This window comes from Strigops habroptila, chromosome 11, assembly GCF_004027225.2.
Source record: "Strigops habroptila isolate Jane chromosome 11, bStrHab1.2.pri, whole genome shotgun sequence".
Taxonomy (NCBI): Eukaryota; Metazoa; Chordata; class Aves; order Psittaciformes; family Psittacidae; genus Strigops; species Strigops habroptila.
The window spans coordinates 4224945-4241760 of NC_046360.1; the positions used below are offsets into that span (position 1 = coordinate 4224945).

General features: G+C 49.9%; 1 protein-coding gene across 1 annotated transcript in view; it reads left to right on the forward strand.

Annotated features, from left to right (window-relative positions):
- Positions 1 to 1538: 1538 nt before the first annotated feature.
- The window catches only part of TMEM132B (transmembrane protein 132B), a 238414-nt gene continuing 223136 nt past the window's right edge, over positions 1539 to 16816 (forward strand). Inside the window, exon 1 of the mRNA XM_030501673.1 lies at positions 1539 to 2220. Within this exon, the coding sequence (XP_030357533.1) occupies positions 2136 to 2220 (85 nt within the window). The 5' untranslated portion in view covers positions 1539 to 2135. The remainder of the gene's footprint in view (positions 2221 to 16816) is intronic.

Below are 16816 nucleotides of genomic sequence, written 5' to 3' on the forward strand. Positions count from 1 at the left end.
GAAGTAGGAAATTAGCTGAATTCTGGATCACCAAGCTTCCACAAGCAGCTAAATGATCCTGTTTCACTTTATTATATCAAGTACCAAGAGCAGACAGCAAGATGACCTTCATCACTGCAGCTTGATTGATCAGTTTTACCTTCTTTGAGGATACAAAATCTTCATGTTCTCTTGGTTTTTCATTGTATTTCCCACACTTGTGTGGGCCCAGCCCCAGGCTGATGCTCTCATCGCACCTCACAGCATCTCTCTACATGGGAGAACAGCGTTTACTCACGTTCCTGTTTGTGCGGAGTGGTAAAATATCGGACCTAAATTATTTATGACATTCATAGGAGTGGTTATGGAGGCAAACAAGATTACAGCAAGTACTACATAAAAGCTTGTTTATGCAGGGAGGGAGAAGAAATCAAACTCAGAGACATGTTTGCAAAACTGCAGAAGAACCCAAGGGGATGGGATTTTTTCAGTTTTTCCTCTCCTTTTCTTTCTTTTTTTTCCCCCACTGTTTTTATTGTGATCACTGTTACAACTCCCAGCTGACTGTGTTCTTAGTGCGAGGCTGGTCCCAGCTGAGGGGGATTTTGGGATTTGATGGTAGAGGTCAACAGATCAAGGGTGGTTTCATAATCAAAGCACCACTAAACGCACACCTGCGTGTGTGAGCAGCTCACCTGTGCCTGCACTGCTGCCAGGCAGTGCTTGTGCAAGGCCAGTGGTGCTGCCCTGCATGTCCTTGTGCACGGTCCTTCACCCCGCTGCACGCCTCTTTGGGTGCCCTTTGCAAACTGCTGTCTGCATAGCTTTGCACACCCCTTGGGATGCCCTTTGCACACCTCTTTGTACACCCGTTAGGATGACCCTTGCACAACTTTTTGCACACCCTTTGGGATGCCCTTTGCACAACTCCTTGCACACCCCCTGGGATGCCCTTTGCATGCCCCTTTGCACAGCTTTGCACATCATCTCTTTGGGATGCCCTTTGCACAACTCTGCACACCTTTTGGGATGCCCTTTGCACACCTCTTTGCACACCCCTTGGGGTGCCCCTTGCACGCCTCTTTGCACAGCCCTTGCGATGCCCCTTGCACACCCCTTTGCACATCCTTTGGGATGCCCCTTGCACACCCCTTTGCACACCCTTGGGGATGCCCTTTGCATAACTCTTTGCACACCCCTTGGGATGCCCTTTGCACAACTCTGCACACCTTTTGGGATCCCCTTTGCATAACTCTTTGCACACCCCTTGGGATGCCCTTTGCACAACTCTGCACACCTTTTGGGATCCCCTTTGCACAACTCTTTGCACACCCTTTGGGGTGCCCTTTGCACACCTCCCTCATCCCCCGTGCACAGCCCCGTGCAAACCGCAGCGCACCCCTTTGCACACGGCTCTTTCTTTTGCACACGACACCCCCCCCTTCCCACGGTACACGCGCGCGGCTCTTTGCACACTTCCCGCCCCCCCCCGGGCACGCGCCCGTCCGGCCGCAGCGGGCTCCGCGCAGTGACGGCGGCCGCCGCCAGGGGGCAGCCGCGCTCTTCCCGCAGCCCCGCGGCCGCTGAGGGAACCCCCGGCCCCGCTCCAGCCCCGCTCCGCTCAGGGGGGACCGGCCGCAGCCCACCGCGAGTGAGACACAAACTTGTGCGGGCCGCCAGCGCTGCGGCTCCGCGGCGAAAGGCGCAGGGCAGCTCCCGAGAGCGGCGGCCCGGGCAGCGCAACCCCTCAGGGCGCAGAGGGGCACCTGCGGGCCGGCCCCGCGCCGAGCCCCTGCCCCGAGCCCCTCAGGTGAGGCCCCGCCCCGCCCGGCCCAGCCGCGGTTCATCGGTCCGTCCATCCGCACCGCCGCAGCCCCCGGCACAGCGCCCGGCTGCCCCGGGGGAGCGCTGCTGCTGCCGCCGCGGCGGGCGGGGCCGGCTGCCCCCCGGGGCGGCGATGCGGCGGGGCCGGCCGTGAGCGCGGGGCCGGCGGGGAGCGGGGACATCCCGCCCCCCCCTTCGCCTCGCCTCCCCTCCGCGGGGCGCCCGGCCCCGCCGCCGGACGGGCAGGCGCGGGGGGAGTGGTTAACGGCTCCGCCGCGACACCCCCGGCCCCCCGCCCCGACGAGCCGCCCCGCTCCAAATAAATCAGCACCATGACTACTTCTGGGCATGGAACAAAGAGGATGCTCTCCCGGGGCCCCGCGCTGTTCCTGGCGCCGCTGCTGCTCCTGTGTCGAGGTAAAACCCCGCTCCGCCGCGGCGACCCCGGCCCCTGGGTCCGCTTTGGGCTTTTTCCCTTTTTTTCCCTTTTTTTTCCTCCTAAAAATTGTTTTTGTTTATTTTATCCTCTTTCCAGTTTTGTTTATGGCTGTTTCCCCCCCCTCCAGCCCTCCCAGCGACGTGGCCGCAGAGGGTCGGGGGTGTCCCCCTACTGTGCTGCGCGCCCGCAGGTGGGACACACGCAGACCCCATCTCCTAGGCGCATGGAGCTCCTCCATGCACCTCCACAGCTTCCCTGCGGTCTGCACAGCAGTCTCTGTGTCCCCCCCCCTCCCCACGCGTGTCCGCGGCCCCCTGCGCGGGGCTGCCCCGCAGCCGCTGCCGGTGGGTCGCTGCCGGGTTGGGGGGAAGAAGGAAAAGTTTGGGGTGGCCGGAGCGCGGGTCGGAGAAGGGTCGTGGGGTTTGGAGCTGCCCAGGGCTCCTGCTCTGCCCCACTGCTGCTCCTCGCCGCCTCTGGCTGCCCTTGGTGAGGGGAGAGAGATGTACGGGGTTAAATCTCGATAAAACAATACTTGTGCCGCCTTTCCTGCGCTTTAATTTTAAGGAGGGTGGGTTTCAACGGCCTGGCAGGGAACAGGATCAGGCCCTGAGGGGAGCTGAGGTGCGTTCTCTTAATTGCGGCCGGCTACGAGGCATCACGCCCCTGGCTTGGGAAGGAGTTCACGGCGCAGAGCAGCGCTCTCTTTTCTTTTATTTTTCTTTAATTTTCCTTATTTTTCCTTATTTTTTTCCTTTTCCCCCCTCCCAGCTGAACTGGGGAGCGGCCCTTTGGGTCCCAGCTGCGGGGGAAAGGTTCACCCCAGGCTGGCAAACCGAAGCGCTGCCCCTGGGAAAGTCTTTTCCAGGAATTCTCTCTGGGTTTTCTTCCGCTTGCTCGTGTGAGCTCCCCGAGAGATGTTGTTCTTAATAAACAGGGGCTGTTAAAAGCAAATTAATTAAGGTGCATCGGTGCTGAAGTTGCTCAGCGACTCGTTTGCCTTTACTGCTGCTCGGGACGGTGCTTGCGTTTGGCCGTAGCGCGGAGCCTGCGCTGCTGGGGAAACTTCACTGGGGCTTTAGGAATATGCCTAAATGCAAGGATTTTAGGGGGAAAAGGAGCGATCCCTGGGATCGCGGCTGAGTGGTAGCAGCAGCTGTTGTTCCTGGGAAGGGCACAGGGAATGCATTGCGGTAAGGAAGTGTTTTGGGAAAGGTCCCTGCGGGGACAGGAGGAACAATTTGCTAGGGGAAGGCGTTAGTCTCGGAGACACACATGCGACGGACTCAAGGAGGTCCTTGCTCTGCTTGTCCTAAAAAGCACCCCTTGCCCTTCGGCTCCCTCCTTTGCCTGGGTTCGTGCAGCTACAGGGGCACTTGGGAGTCTTGTTGAGCAGGACATGGGGACTGGGGTGCAGGGCACAGAAAGGGGGGTACAGGTCGTGGGGAGTGGGGTACTGAGCATGGGATGCAGGGCATGAGCTGCCCCGGTGGAGGGATGACTTTCTGTTGCCAGTGCTATGCCCTCTGCTCCTTTTATTGGAGGAGAGAGTTAAGAGCAGCAAAGGAGCAGGTTTTCTGGTGGTACTTTTTTATTGCTTTGCCACATTAATGATAATCTTTTCTCTGATATTCCCCCCTCCCGTCTCCTCCTGTGTGGGTAGCTACCATGGTGAGATTGGGCTGTGGGTGTAATTCTTCCAGCGCTCTGAGTGCTTAAACATATGGAAACCCACTTTGAAACAGTTTGTGGTTGCAAACCTACCGTCGTACCCGTCCCTCTCCCCTGCTCTCTGAATGCCTCCCTGCACAATGTGCGCATTAGAAGCTCGCAGTGTGCTCTCAGCTCAAGCTGTGAATAACGAATCTGTCCTCAGCCTGTGCCTCTTTCTCCTCTCCGGGCTGTAGCATCCCTTTGCTCTTGTAGCAGGGTGCTGCCCTGTCCCACCCCTGCCATGGACCGCAGCAATGTGTGAGTGTGGAGAAGGGGTTTGGGAGCTGGGGAAACCTCTTCTGAGAGAGCCGAGTGGTGGCAGAGCCTGGGAACACCTCCCTGCAGGGCTGTGCTGACCTTCCTGCGGCTCGCTGTGCTCCAAATCGCCTTTCTCCTCTGGATTACAGGGGTTAATGAACCACATCTTGGTTTGGGTTGTTGCAGCCGGGAGAGACACCTGCATGAGTCATGCCGCGGTGCTGCCATCTCCGCACAGCTCCCAGCTCACACAGACGGTCGTGTTGGGCACTTGCCATTTTTCTCTATTTATTTGCTTTTCTCTCCCTTCCCCCTTGCTGGAGCTGGCTCTGGGCAGGCTGCGTTTCGGAGACTGGAGGTGCACCGGTCTGACTCCCTCCAGCCTCTTCAAAGTGGGTGGCATTTGTTTTGCCTGTCAGGCAGGTCCCCTAAATAGCTTTGTGAAGGTCCAATTAAGAGATCACTCTCCTGTCCCCGGGTCTCTGGCGGCCCGGCTGCTGGCGTGCGAGCAGAGGGTGTGCATGTGTGTTTGGCAGCCAAAGGCCGCTCACACCGAGCTCGAGATGTCTCTTGCTGGCAGCAGGCCCCTGTTTGTTGCTGGCATCTAGGCAGGGTTTTTGGCCACCTTCCTCACTGACGGTGGCGGAGCTCTTCTCTGGGGTTATATGAATAAGTATCCCTGGATGAATTACCTGGTTGGTTTGTTTTCCTGCCTGGTGCTGTCTCACTGGCTTGCTCCCCTGCCTCGCACCCCAAAGCAGGCATGGGAACACTGGGCTGGATGCTGACAGTGTGGGTATGGCAGCGCAGGGATGGGCTATGCAAAGCTGATGAAAACCCAACTAATTCAGCCCCTGTAAGATGCACTTGGGCTGTCGTGATCCATGTCTGAGGAAGGACCTGTGAATTGCTTTTAGACTGTGCCTCCAGGGAGGTGTGGGTGGAGAGACATTATGCTTATTTTATTATGTGTCCCTGTATCACTCTACGTAATATGGAGGCACTTTTTATGCAGAGGCTCTTCAGGAACAAAAATGAAAGACCTGTGTTATCTACTGTATAATAGATTTGCAGAATGTGATCATGCAAACTGTTGAAATGTAGGTTACTTTCCCCATATTAGTGCAGATTACAACATTTTATGCAGCGACTGTTCAAACTGATGTGATTTGAGGGATAGTGGGGTGGGGGGAGAAGTCTGAAATTATACTGCCTCTTGCTCCAGCATCCATTAGAGCAGTATATTTCAGATAGTCTGATTTTACTTCTCATCAGTGTAAATCAGAGCAGTGGAGCTGCTCTGGCTTTATGCATTGCTGCTGCCATTGGCATTAGGCTCTCTGGGAATGCAGGGGGCAGCTGTGTGACTTGCCCGGTGCAGCATTTTTCACTTCAACATCTGCTGTCAGTGATGCTGCAGCTCCTTTGTAGATTCGAAATGGGGAAGTCCACATCACTCACTGTTTTGGGGTTTTGATTATTTTCTTCAGTTTGTCAGGCTTGGTTGCAAAGCTCCATTCACTGACACCTGACTCTGTGGCTGATCAATAGAGTCTGTTGAGGTTTGAATGCTGAAATAGTTACATTTAAAAAAAAAAAATCAATAAAGTGCAATTAATTTGCTGTATTTTATTACTGGGATTGATAGGCAGCCCAAGCCCTATTAGTTCATGTTTAAAGCAGCTTAGTGTGGCAGGGAAGGTACGAGCCCAGAAGCAGCTGTAGGAGGTCAGAGCAGAGGGTTGCAGAGACTGGCACATGGTTTGTGTCTTGGGAAGGATTTTTGGATCAAGGAAGCATTCCTGAGCCAGAGATGGCATCCATTTATTTAATTGCTGTGATGGGTTTGCCATCGTGGATTTGGTCCCTCTTTGAACCCAGGCAGATGTCTGATGCACACAGCATCTCTGGGCAAGGACTCCCTTGTTTCTAAGAGTCTGTGCACCATGGAGCATGGCAGTGATTTGGGCTACATAGGGTTTTGCCTTTGGTGCTGATGGGATGGAGATTTCCACCCTGGTGCCCCTACACTGGGTCAGGGTCCTCCTGCCCTTCTTAGCTCCTCAGACATGTGCTGTGAAGCCAGGCTGCTCAGGAGACCCATGCTGGCTGCTGTCCTGCGAGGGTCCCTTTAGTGAAAGGTGGAGGAAGCAAAGGGTATTATTACTCAGTGTTGGGTTATGGCAACTTATGGTGCTGCTCTTCCCAACCTCAGCTGTTGAGGCTGACGTGAAGCACAAGTTCTGCTGTGATGGAGTGGTGGCTTCACCTCACAATGTGTCTCACTCACGCAGGTGGCTGCAGACCTCTCCTGTCTCGGAGGTGTGAGCAGGGAGCAAAGGGAAGGTGGCAGTCTCCTACGTCGCGCGGGAAGGAAGTGAAACTAAAACCTTCTGGCCTTAATAAACATGCTGGTGAATGAGAAGCCATCCCACTGAAATAAATGCTGTCAGCTCAACAAATTAAATTCACTGAATTTGATTCCCTCTTCTCCCCCTGCCTACACATAACTAATGTTTGTTAATGACAAGCGGTGACTTGATTTGTTGGCATAGCATTAGCACTTACCTCTGTCAGTGGCTCAGCTGATGCGCTGGCATGTGGTGGTATCAGAGATGCCTTCCCAACTACGGCTGTCAAATCCTCTCGCATTAAGTGCCATGGAGGCTGGGGAGTGTGAGTTACCATGTGGTGCTCTAGATGTCGTGGAAGATGCTTCGATTTCATGCTGTCGAGAGTTTCCCAGCTGGCATTTCAGAGGAAGCTGTTCCCACGTGAGATTGGGCAGGCAGAAATTACAAGCAAAGAAGTCTCACGACATAACTTCCAGGGTGGGCACGGGTTACTCGGTGTCTGGCTTTCCCTGGCTATTTCCATTCACCTCTGTGATGTAGAGTGCTGCAATGGGAAGTAATGCAAGTGCTGCAGGGAGTGTCTGGGGTGGATAAATACAACGTGGAAAGACTTGGCTGTTTGCACAGTACCTTGCAGAGTGGTCTTGTAAATATTAACATCTCTTCCACGCTATCCAAAATTTCTCTTGCTGCACACTTTCAGCTTTTCGTTGTTTACATAAATGTGTTTGTTTCTGACAGCATTCAGAAAGCTTCATGAATTTATGATGTGCTCCAGATTCAAACATGCTGTCTTTTTCCCTTTTCTTCGTTTTTCCCCCAGATATGCTCATTCTTCCCAAATTTTGGTGATGAAATGGCAAGAGGTGTGCATATTTCAGCAGGCTATTGAGAGGCAATGTAAACACCATCTTTCACGGAAAATCAGTTTGTTCAAGTTCAAAAGCAGCCCAGCCTCCCTACTTGATCAATTTGCCTGTCATAGGAGATGATTTTAAAAGTGGTGATTATGTCCTATCTTGTCTCCCGGAACTTCAGGCAAGGAGAAGAAAAGGAATTGTAGCATTTGGTTTTAACTGGGTTTTTTCTGACTATTTTTTTGGTGATGGTGATAGTCGGGGGTGAAGCAAAGGGGTGCCCCGAGGGGGTGAGGGATAGCCAGGAGCAGAGGGGTTTCCACAAGGCTGCTGTCTGCTGAGTAAACTAATTGGAAACTGCATGTAAACCAGCTCTGCTCACCTCACCGTGCCTGCACCAACTGGCCTTTGGGAGCCACTCTGCCTCATTGCTTCCTCCATGGTGGAGGAGACCTGCAATGGCAGAAGGATGGGCTTCTAGTGACAAAGATGCTAAATCTTGGGGAGAGGGTGCTGGGATGCTCTGTGGATGCATGGCTGTGGCCTCCTGCCCCAGGACATTGTGCTACCCTTGGGTTAAACACCATGCAGGGACCAGAGGAGGAGGAGATTGTGTAAAACCACCTGGGTGGGCAGCACCCATCAGTGATAGTGCCACGAAGCTGCCCCAGATGGGAAGAAATGCTGGAAAAACCCCACTGATACAATTCAAATTGGGGCTAAATGGAGAAGTAGGAACCAAAATCCTTATTCTGGCTGAGCTAAGGAGCTTGGGAGGCTCCAGAGATGGTTTTCCAGCCCACTGGGTGGTGTGGGAGGTGGTGCCTCTGGCCAAACAGTTGTCCCTATCCTGAGCCCATTTATCTGCACAGGGGTAACACACGCCCTAAATATACAATGTTGGGAGATTTTGGGCATGGGCCAAGGGAGTTCTGGGGGTAATCAGCCTGGAGAGGAAAAGCATTTGTGCTGGAGAGGGGAAAGTGCCGTCTTCATTACCCAAGAAATAAAGTCATTCAGAAGATTAAGTTAGAGGCGCAGATATCTTTGGGGGTTTTTTGTTTTGCTTGTAAGGGAGCGTTTCAAAACCAGATGGCAATGCAGAGATTTATTTCCCGTTAAGTGCAGAGGGCTGGTGCACAGGACCTTATCTGCTTGTGGGCCCTGTAATAAACCTGCCAGCAGGTGATTTAAATCCAGTATTTCTGATTGGGAGAGTAGGGGAAAGAACAGGGTTTATGTTACTTATGGATTTTATGGGCAATATTAGATTTTTAAGATGCAGTAATGATCAGGGCATGGCTCTGTAGCACCGGAGACTTTCATTCCTTTCATAAGGGATCTTCTCCGAGTCAGAGGAATGAACCATTCTACATTATTTAGCAGCTGGGCTGCCGAAGCCAGCTGTTTCCCTGAGTGACAGGCACAACTATTTTATATCTCAGTTTAGAAGTTGTTGTCAATTAGCTGCAGCGTTTGCTTAGCAGCAAGACCTTTGCCATGATGGGGAAGGAGGGCTGTTTAATGGATGCTGCAGCTCAAAAAAAACCTCGCACCAAAAAAAGACAAGAGTACATGCACCCTAAAAGGGAACCCTGGAGCAGATGGAGCAGGTTTCTATGCAACGAGCAATAATTAGAAACTCAACAAATAGTCGGTAGCTGCTGACTTTGGTACCCAGATTTTTAGATGGAAAAGGAGCAAGTCTGAGATGAGTCCTTGAAGGAGCTGCTCTGGATGTGCGCATGGGGCAAGTCCCTGCCTGGTGTGAGTGTCTAGTGTGGTGACAGACAACAGCCATCAGCCCTGGGTGTCTCTGTGCCCTGCTCTGTGGGGCTACAGCAGTCTGAAATGTCAGGAGTGGTTTTGAAAGGCACTTAAGAGAGCTGGGGGTGCAGGGCCTATAAACACAAAAAGTCCGACTGTCTTTCATTGTGTGCAAAGGGACACAACGCAGACCCACACAATGAAACGGGCTTTTAAAACAGTGCAACAGAAGCATCTAGAGAGGATGGTAAAAGCTCTCTAGAAGCAGTGGAGCTCTGTCAGGGCAAGCTTGAAGGCCAGTGTGCCTCAGCCATCACCAAATCATGGGAATTAGAGCTGGAAAAGTTGGCGAATGAGCTGCGTTTCCTGTCTCCAATGGTTGCTCGGTACAGCCTGTTCCTGAGCGTGGCTGGTTTGCAGGCAGCAGGACTTTTGCAGCTTCCTTTGGCAGAGCATTTCACAGCCTATTAGACCTTCCCCGTATTCCGCCTACGTTTTTTTCTACTCTGCTTTATTCTGTCATTTATTGGATGACCTGAATCCAAAACTTTCCATCCTTATCACCCATCCAAAACCCAACCCAGGCAAGCCTGCAAAACAGGGACAAATGGTTAAACAGTGTGTGGGAAACACTCAAAAGAAGGAGCTGAGCCCAGCCTGTAGATACATTTATAGGTGGAGGTTATTTGGAGAGTAAAAGGCAAGGGATTGAAATGCATGTGGTGATGAGCCATAGATTATGCCCTGAAAATACTCAAAAGGCCGTTACAGTCACACTATCTAATTCATTTCCCACTAAGACATTCTCCTCCAAGGTGTTTGGAAATAATGGAGTAGCTTAGTTACTAACATTATTAAATCCTCATCTCTGACAGCTATGAGAATTAATATACAAAGGTCTCCTCCTCTTTTTTTTTTTAATGCAGCTCAGTTACTCATTTCCTGTCTTTTGTTTGGGAGTAGCCCGCTGAAAGTTATTAGCATGAATATTGGTGCAAAAAAGGCTCAACTTCATGGAGGAAGAGAAACAAATGAGAAAAGCAGAAGATGATAGCATGAATTTTACTGCAGTCAAGGCATTTTTTTTTCCTTCTCAAATATTAATCATTCATCGTTCTTCTATCTGTAGATCTCCAAGGGCTTTAGAGAAGAGAGCTGGCACCATTGAAGATGTGGTCCATGCTCTCCTATCATCCCCACGAGGGGTCCCAGGCCCATGCCTGTAGTGCTACTGGCAGGGAGAGCAGAGCTGTTGGGTGAAGCTTGGCTCTGGGGTTAGTTTTTGAAGGCAGCTGATGGTTTGGGGTTTTTTGTTGCTGCTCTTTGAGGAGTGGGGCTCACCATGGATGGGAGGCTGCTGAGGTGGCATGGCCAGCCTGTTGGTCCTGCTTGACATCTCCAGACCCTATCCTGAGCACTGCTGAGGCATGTGGATGGTGTCAGGGCTCTCTCAGGCTGCCCCAGAGTTGGCATCACAAGGCTGAGTGCCATGAGTTGTGCTAGAGAAGAGCTGAATTAACACTTGTTTCTTTTGCTGAGTTTGATTTGCACCAGCCTGTTATAACTGTTATGGGAAGTCTTAAGAAGAAATAAAGAGATGGAGTCAATGTTCTTTATTGGTAAAATAAAAAAACACCAATCTGTGGTGCCCACCCTGTCACCTCCCTGGTGTGAAGACAATCTCTTCAGGGACTGAGGAGCTGCTGTTCTGGTGTGCCTTTTTACACCCCAGATGTCCATGTCATGCACTTTATTTCACCACAAACCCTTCATATTTGCAACACTATTAGTGTTGTAATGAGGTTACTGTTGTCTGCTGTAAGCTTGGGGGATGTGGGGCTTTGACAAGTATCAACTCCTGGGTGCACCTTCAGCTATGCCTTCTCAAAGTGTCCTGCTCATCCAGAGTTAAAATACCTTCCTCTCTGAGCATATTGCAGCCCAACACATTAAATGCATTAGGAGGCTTTATTGCATTTAGCCAATTAACAGAAACGGAAAGTCAACGAGAAGTCATTGCTTTGGTTCTTACAGCAACCAACAAACTTCTAGATGGTTTCCCAAGCTCCCCTAGGCTCTGTGCCCCCCCACCTTCTCACTTGCTGCTCTGCTTGTCCCCACTAGCCCTCCTGTGGCCAGCAGAGCCAGTAAAGCCAAGTCCAAGTGTGTATCAGCAGCCAGGCCCCCCGTATCTCCTGGCTGAATGCTCAGCTTGGTTAGGTGTGCGGGGTCTGGGAATTGCTGTGTTGGACTCCAGTCTGTGGGACTTCATCATCTGAGTTATTATCTCCAAAACACAGTTATCTCCCTGAATGGCAGTTTCCTATTGAAAATGATATCTTTCAGCAGGGCACTCGCATTTATTTACTGCACAGCTTATCCCATTAGTATAATCATTATTCCTTGGACTGGGTTTGAATTCAGAGCATCCCACTGTGGTACTTAAAGAATTAATTACAGAGATGAAAGAATTCCTCTAAAGACTTCTATGAATTGGTCTGGTTGAAGTGTTTTAGCTTTGCTTCAATTGGTGCAGCTCTTGTCAAAGAATTGTGAGAAAATGCATGGGTCAGTGATTTAGATTAGGCAAATTACGTTAGAAAAATTGATTTGATTTAGAAAGTGAGCTTTCAGATCACAGGGAATTGCCTGCTGCTTTCTCTGCTGTGCTCCTTCTCCACGGAGATGAGCAGAGGCGGATAATTCAGGGTTAAAGTAAGTGGCGATTGTAACAGGTTTGTCTGAGAGCTGAGGAGAGAAGGGTTGACACACATCTTTAGATAAATGATTATTACCCATGTATTGCTATCTGTGCATCAGCTGGAGATACGGATGCATGTGGATGCTTATAAACAGCACTCACAGGCAGTACATGTAGCTTGATAAAGAATTGGGTGCCTATTTTTAGGTTTGGGTTTGTTCTTTCTCCCCCAGAAATGGCTTTTCGATATGGCATACCTTCAGAGCTGGCATGGATCTGGGAACGTGTGCTGTGAGGCTGCCTTAGCCAGCCCAATGCCTGCTTTGCCTGGCTCTGTGCTTAGTCATTCCTGGGGCTGGGAGTTTGCTTTTCATAGGTTTTTTTCACTTCCTTGGATCAAGCTGAGTGTTTCCTCCTCCTGTCCCTCGTCCTCCTCTTAAAGGGACTGCAGTCCCTGGGCTGTGGTGGGATGATGCCCAACAGGGGGCATGTCGGGCTGCGTCCTCTCGGAGGTCAGTTCCTAAAAAGCACCTTCTGAATGAGCAGTTCCCTTCCCTGCATGCTGAGGAGTTCCTTCCAAGTGCTGCTCCCGACCAGCTGTGTTTTCCTGTGAGAATGATGGGTTGTGAATGCAATGGCTGCTGGCCGGAGACCCAAAATGTTCATGACCATTAGTGAGTCATTTACCACTGCGAATGGGCTCGCTGTGTTCCTCAGGGTAGCAGGGATGAAGTTTTGCAGCAAGTGTTTCACTTTGTTAGATTTCTCTTTTAAAAAGAGTTAAGTCAGGTTTTGTCTAGTAGTGCTTTTGTTTCCTTGTCACCTTGCAGAACCCTTTAAAGTTCAGCTTGCTTGCTGGGATGCTGGAGAGATCTCATTTTTGTTCTGGCTAGTGCTAGTGGCATTTCTCTCCAGCGCATCACCACCATCTCCCTTGGCATGAAAATCCAGGTGTGGGGCTTGGGTGTGCTGTGCCATTCCTTCTCCCCCACTATGGGCATGATGGAGGTGCAGGTCTCGTGTGGTGCCGACACAGTTGGGTGCACCCTTCGGTTGGAGGGTGTGTGCGCATCCCTGTGCTGCACAGAGCCTCTTCCATACCCCAGCCTCAGGCTGGGAAGCGAGATGGTAAGTGCAAGGAGAGAAGCGATGCTGGGGAGTGCTGGAACGGAGACTCCTGCCAGCAACTGAATTCACTGCTGCAAAAAAGAAGTTGCAAAAGTAGCAATCCATCTGTCCACTTAGTGGGAGAAACCTAAGATCATTTCACAGTAATCAGCCCCCTGGTGTTTAAAAAAAAACCCAACAGAAATACTGCAGGTTTTTGCTTTAATAGGAAAAACTGGCAAAATCTGAAGCACGTTGATGTGCTCAGAGTCTGTGGGTTTTTTTTTTTTTCTCCTTTTGACAAGCAGAAGCTGTATTGAATTAAAAAACAAGAAAAAATAGATTGCTTTTTAGATCCCATGTATCTGCCATAACATTTCAGAGGCATTCTTTCCTTCCTGAAACTCTCTAGTTAATTACCAGCAGAGTTATCGGCAAGTGGATGTTTTTCTTTGCCACAGGTACAGTTGGACAGTGAACATTGTCATCGTCGCATATCTCATGATAATGCATTCTCAAGGTGATGCATTATGCAAGTGCATCATTGCCATGCTATAGCTGCTTGGCTATATCAGTGCCTCCATTAAAACCCACAGTACTCAGGGATTTTAATTTGGTTGTAAAAACTTGCTCCAGGCACTATCTGGGATGACAAAGTCTGGGAGTGGGTTGGGTTTTTTGTGTAAGGACATAGAGGAAACAGCCTCCAACGGCGCTGCTTGATTCTTGTTCATGTGAATTGACAGGCAGTGAGTTGGAGGAAGATTGTAGAGATTTCTGCCTTGGCGTGTTGAAACAATCATGGAGATTAAAAGAAGGGTTACAAACGGTGGGGTTTGAACGTGGCAATCCCAAAGGTGTCCATCAGGAGCCCTTGTGGCAACATGTTGTTGGGGAGAGGTGTTCCAGGTGGGCATTTCTGCAAGCCAGGCACAGGTACGTTACCCCAGCATTGCTGGAGGAATGCACCCGCTGTCCCCAGCCAAGGCTGCAGCCACCTGGGTCTGTGCCACTGGCTTGGCCTGGTGTTTGGGGGCTGCTGGGGCTGTGGTGAACAGAGCTGGACACTGAGCACACGAGTGAGGAGCAGCGGGGGCTTTGTTTTGGGACCAGAGTTGTTGAGTTGCAGCAGATGCTTTGCTGCTGCACAACAATTTGTAATTAAAACACAACTTGCCGTCCTGATTAGATTAAGCAGTTAAATTCATTTGCAATATTTTTTTCACCCTTCATTGTGTAATTAGCAACATATGATGCTTACATTAGCTAAGTTAAAAGTTATAATTATTAATTTGCACATCAAAGCCTCTCCATGAATCAACTGGTACAGAACACAGGAGCAAGCTCAGTTACCGTGTGGTTGTGTGAAGTGCCCCCATGAACATGTCCCCTGCCTGCTCCTGGGGCATGGTGGCAGTGGCGTGAGAGATGCTCCAGTGCAGTGGTTCCTGGTGTTTCGGTCCTTCTGGACTTCAGCAGTGTCCATGTGCCTTGGGTCGCTCCATAAGCAATAGGGTGATGCTTGCCAGGATGTGGCAGTTCTTTCTCTGCATTGGAGTTGGGGTGATGCACCCAAAGCCCCTGACTGACCATGCACTTGGAGCACTTGAAAGTAATAGTGTTAAGATTACTGGTGGCTCTTGTTGTTGCTTTGTGAATATAAGCATCATTCTAAAGTGTTTTGGCAAAATTCTGAACGTTTTACCCAGGTTAATCTTTGATTAACATGAGTTTTGCCTGAAGGCTTTGTAAGTCAGAGTTGGGCTCTAACTAGTAAAGAATCTCATTTAAGCAAGCCAAAACCAACAAGAAAACTACTATAAGCTAATTATAGTGACTTGGTTTTTTTCTTTCTTATGTAGTCATAATATTGTCTTTCTTTCCACCTTCTGCTGAGCTGTGAAAATATTCTGCAAAATGATATTTTTGAGTTGATGGAAAAGTACACCCCTGTCAACAATATTTTTCTATTGTTCATCAGAGACAGGTTTCATAACGAAAGAGATCCGTGTTGGAAAAGTACATCAGCTGCAAACAGTTTGTTCAAAGTCTTCTCAAATAGCAGCCATGGTTTATGAGCTCCAGCAGAAGATGAAATGCAGAACGTGGCTTCTAATCTTTCAGAGAAGTGAAGGGGGCAGGTTGTAATAATGTATTGCCATTTTCACAAAAGATGGATTTTATGTTAAAGGTTCCAGTGGAAAAAGGTCTGGAGATGTTAAAATATTTATCTATTGTTTAAGTTACTGTCTGAGGGGGCTGTCTCCTTCCCTGGAGCACTGGGGGGGTCATGGACATGTAAGCAAGCACAAAATGAGCTCTCACCTTTTGTGGTCCATGTAGGTGCCTGTGTATGTGCACGTGCGTGCGGCGGTGTTAAATTGTTGGGGTGTTAAATGTTTCACTTTCCCAACCATCAATTTCAATTGAATTTCATAAGCCATTAAAGTTCTCCGCTGCTTCCTTTGCTGTTCCAGTTATGTGAGCTCCAGCCATTTAGCTGCAGGTCCTGGGGCATGATTGCTCTGTGGAGCAGCAAAAGTAAATCGGTTCCCAGTGTAGAATCTTTTTTTTCTATCTATATATATGTGTTTTTCTCTCTGTGAGTGATGATGTGGGGCTGATGATGTGAATCTTCAGGTTTGGCTTTCTCTGGTCCAGTTCTGGATCCTCCCCAACAGCATCTTTTTTAAAAAGCCTTTGTGCCTTGCTTGAATGGCAGAGTCTTATATACAGAGGAAGAGGATTTCTTTTGTTGTTTATGTATTTATCTTTAGAATCGTGTTGGAGAGATTTGACTGGGGTTTTGGGTTTTCTCCCTGTAGATTTGAAATGTTTATGAGAATGGTACTTACTTGGATCAAAGGAGAGCTTCTGGCAGTCCACTGACTTTGTGTTAGTACTGGCAGTTTGACAAATAATGAAAAAGCAATCATTTCCCCTTCTCCCACTTTTATTCTGAGGATAAAGGCATGGTTAAGATCTCCGTGCTCAAAAATAATTGCTCATGGCCCTTAAAAAGAAGAAAAAAATCCATAACACCCTTTAAATAGATGATTTCTTTCCTGTTGGTTTGTGTTTTGCATTGGTGAGTGTCTTTGCTGCCAGTCTGAGGCTAAACTTGACTAAATTTACGTGGAGTCTGGTCAAGTTGAGTCTGGGAAGGAAAACTGGGTAAGTAATGTTACTGCCTTGGAAAGCAGCACCCGCAGCAGGAGCTGAGCAGCAGAGATGCTGCAGGGCCATGCACTTTGTGCTCTGCCAACAGAACTGGTTTGCGCAGCACAAAGCTAAAGAATTTTCCCAAATACAGAATGAATGGGAAAAAAAGAGGAATTTTCCTTTGCCACATGATTTAAAATAGCTCAAGCACCTTCTCAAATGGGGGTGAGCGGCTGCTGGGACCTGCTGGGCAGGAGGAGTTCAGGGCTGCCCGTTCCTCCTCCAGCTGCCCCTGGGGGCTGATGCACAAGGGAAGTGTCCACCAGAGCTTTGCAGGATTTCTCCTTTTCCTTTCTTTTCTTGCTTTGATGGCAGAGATGTGAGGATGAACTGCTGTGTTTTACATCTCTCCTCCCCCGGCAGCCAAATGGTGCTGTGCAACCGGCCGCCTTGGGTCTGCGGTGGCTGCACGGGGGGACCGGGCTGCCTGCCCATCCCAAGTACTGTGCCCTCCACCTTCCCAGGGCATTAACCCGCTGTCGTTTCCAGCAAAGCCAGGCACAAAAGGTTAGGCTGGGCCTGTTCTCCTTGTTTGGGGATAACTGCAGCAGTTTCATTCCTTTTTTTTTAATGCTGCTAATTGGTGCTCTCAGCCTCA